Source organism: Mycetomoellerius zeteki, unplaced genomic scaffold (genome assembly GCF_001594055.1).
Source record: "Mycetomoellerius zeteki isolate Tzet28-1 unplaced genomic scaffold, Tzet1.0 scaffold1942, whole genome shotgun sequence".
NCBI classification, from domain to species: Eukaryota; Metazoa; Arthropoda; class Insecta; order Hymenoptera; family Formicidae; genus Mycetomoellerius; species Mycetomoellerius zeteki.
In genome coordinates, this window is record NW_017256898.1 from 9,341 (window position 1) to 11,265 (window position 1,925).

A 1,925-nucleotide genomic window follows, 5' to 3' on the forward strand; every position below is an offset into this window, starting at 1 on the left:
TGAATACGAATCCAAGGTCAGAATTTGAAAATTAAAAATGTTTTTAATGTGACGCGTACGCATAGAAGTGAGCACACTGCATATCTTATAATTTATATATCTTATAATTTAAATATATATAATATTAATATCCACTTTCATTTTTATTTTCTCTCAATAAATTTCTCACTTGAAGCTAATAATTTTTATAACACACTATTAAATTAGTATTTATTTCTTTGTTATAAAATAGTATTTTAATTGCTATCATTAATAATAATAAATACATAATTAAGAGAAACAGTTTTTTACATAACGTATTAATTAATTTACAATAGAAAGAGAGAGAGAGAGAGAGAGAGAGAGAGAGAGAGAGAGATTAGCTATTGTATTGCTATAAAATTAGATTAAATCGATACTATGCTTACTGCATAACTTATTAATACATAACTCTCATAAAATACATAGGTGTCGAGTAGCTAACTTTGCTCGTACATCGATGTTACCACTAAGGGTTGATAGATCTTCAACCTGTGACACAGGATGTGGTACATAGTCAAGCAGCTTTAGCAATGAGATGTCTTCTCGGACATTCGATTCTTCCGATATTCCCACAAAACGATCGCGATTGCCACCAGAGATTAATAATTCTCTTACGTGCAAGACTGAAGTCGATGATTTCAATTTTGGAATCGAATCGATATGTTCCACTAGCAATTCTGATAAATTTCTTGAAACTACTGATGTTACTGATAATATTGCGACAATATCATGCGACGCTGATAGTGCTACGGCGAGCACCAATTGTGCAGAAAAATGAAGAAAAGCATTATTTTAAGCAAGAAGAATCAAAACCTGAGAAGAAAGTTGTTGTGCAGGTAAATATATACGCAAACTTATAACAACTTTTTACCTATTAACAAAACAATAATGATATTACATTAAAGGAACTGATGAATAAAAAGGAAAAACCTGAAACATAAAGTTTAAAGAAAAAGTTGTTAAGGAATTTTTAAGAAAGTATTTCTACTATTTGCCATCTCAATAACAACAATTATTATTCGTTCTTTTAGAAATCTAAAACACGCTATTGTACAATTTATATAATAAGAAAATTCCTGATGATATAATTAGAGAATCAATTTTAGATCCGAATAAAATAAAAGAAAAAATAAATTAAAGTTATAAGTTATAAATTTAATTTCACTATAAGTCGTAGATTATTTATCTCTTAGAATAAACAGAAAAAACGTAATATGTTATACATTCCGACTCAAACAGCAACAAATTGTATCAATCAATTAATAAAAAAGATCAAATATTAATACGTTTTATGATTAATGCATTCCTTTATTGCCTCCAGCAAATCGCGTCTATCTCTTTCGTACTCAATACCGATCTCTATCAAATCGTTATCCGTAAGTGTTACAAATAAGTCAAAGTCTACCTAAAATAAAATAAAACAAATCGTACATACTTAAAAATTATGCCAATAAACATATATATTAATTATAATTGCAAAAAGAAACACTATCGCTTGTCTACTTTCTAACACTCTAATACACATTCCTTTAACATACTTCCTGTTCAAGAAATATAGGGATGTGTTGGCTCAGTCCAAAGCGTTTCAGTACCATGATCATTTTCGTCTGTGGCCAATTCAAAAGCATTCCCTTTGGTGGCGTTTTGCAGCGCGGTGGTGTTGGGGTATTTTCGCCAAATACATTCTCCTCGTTAACATCCGGGGGAACGTTGGGCGATTTGACAGGACTGAATTCGGGTGTGAATCCCAGAGTGACGTTAAAATTGCACGAGAGATTCTTTATGTCGAGATCCATAGGTCGTACTGACTGTAATCTATAAAAACCAAATTTGTTCCATTAATTATTATTTTAAATATTTAAATATAGAATTAAATATATATTTAAGAAATATTATTTTAACGA

The 1,925-nt window shown here is 29.8% G+C and overlaps 1 protein-coding gene across 1 annotated transcript; it reads right to left on the reverse strand.

Moving 5' to 3' along the window:
* Positions 1 to 1,283: 1,283 nt before the first annotated feature.
* On the reverse strand, positions 1,284 to 1,842 carry LOC108722080 (uncharacterized). The gene is made up of 2 exons (XM_018446992.1): positions 1,560 to 1,842; positions 1,284 to 1,426 (listed from the first exon to the last, which is right to left on the reverse strand). The coding sequence occupies exons 1-2, from the start codon at positions 1,815 to 1,817 to the stop codon at positions 1,301 to 1,303; spliced, it is 384 nt and encodes a 127-aa protein (XP_018302494.1). The 5' UTR covers positions 1,818 to 1,842; the 3' UTR covers positions 1,284 to 1,300.
* Positions 1,843 to 1,925: the final 83 nt, after the last annotated feature.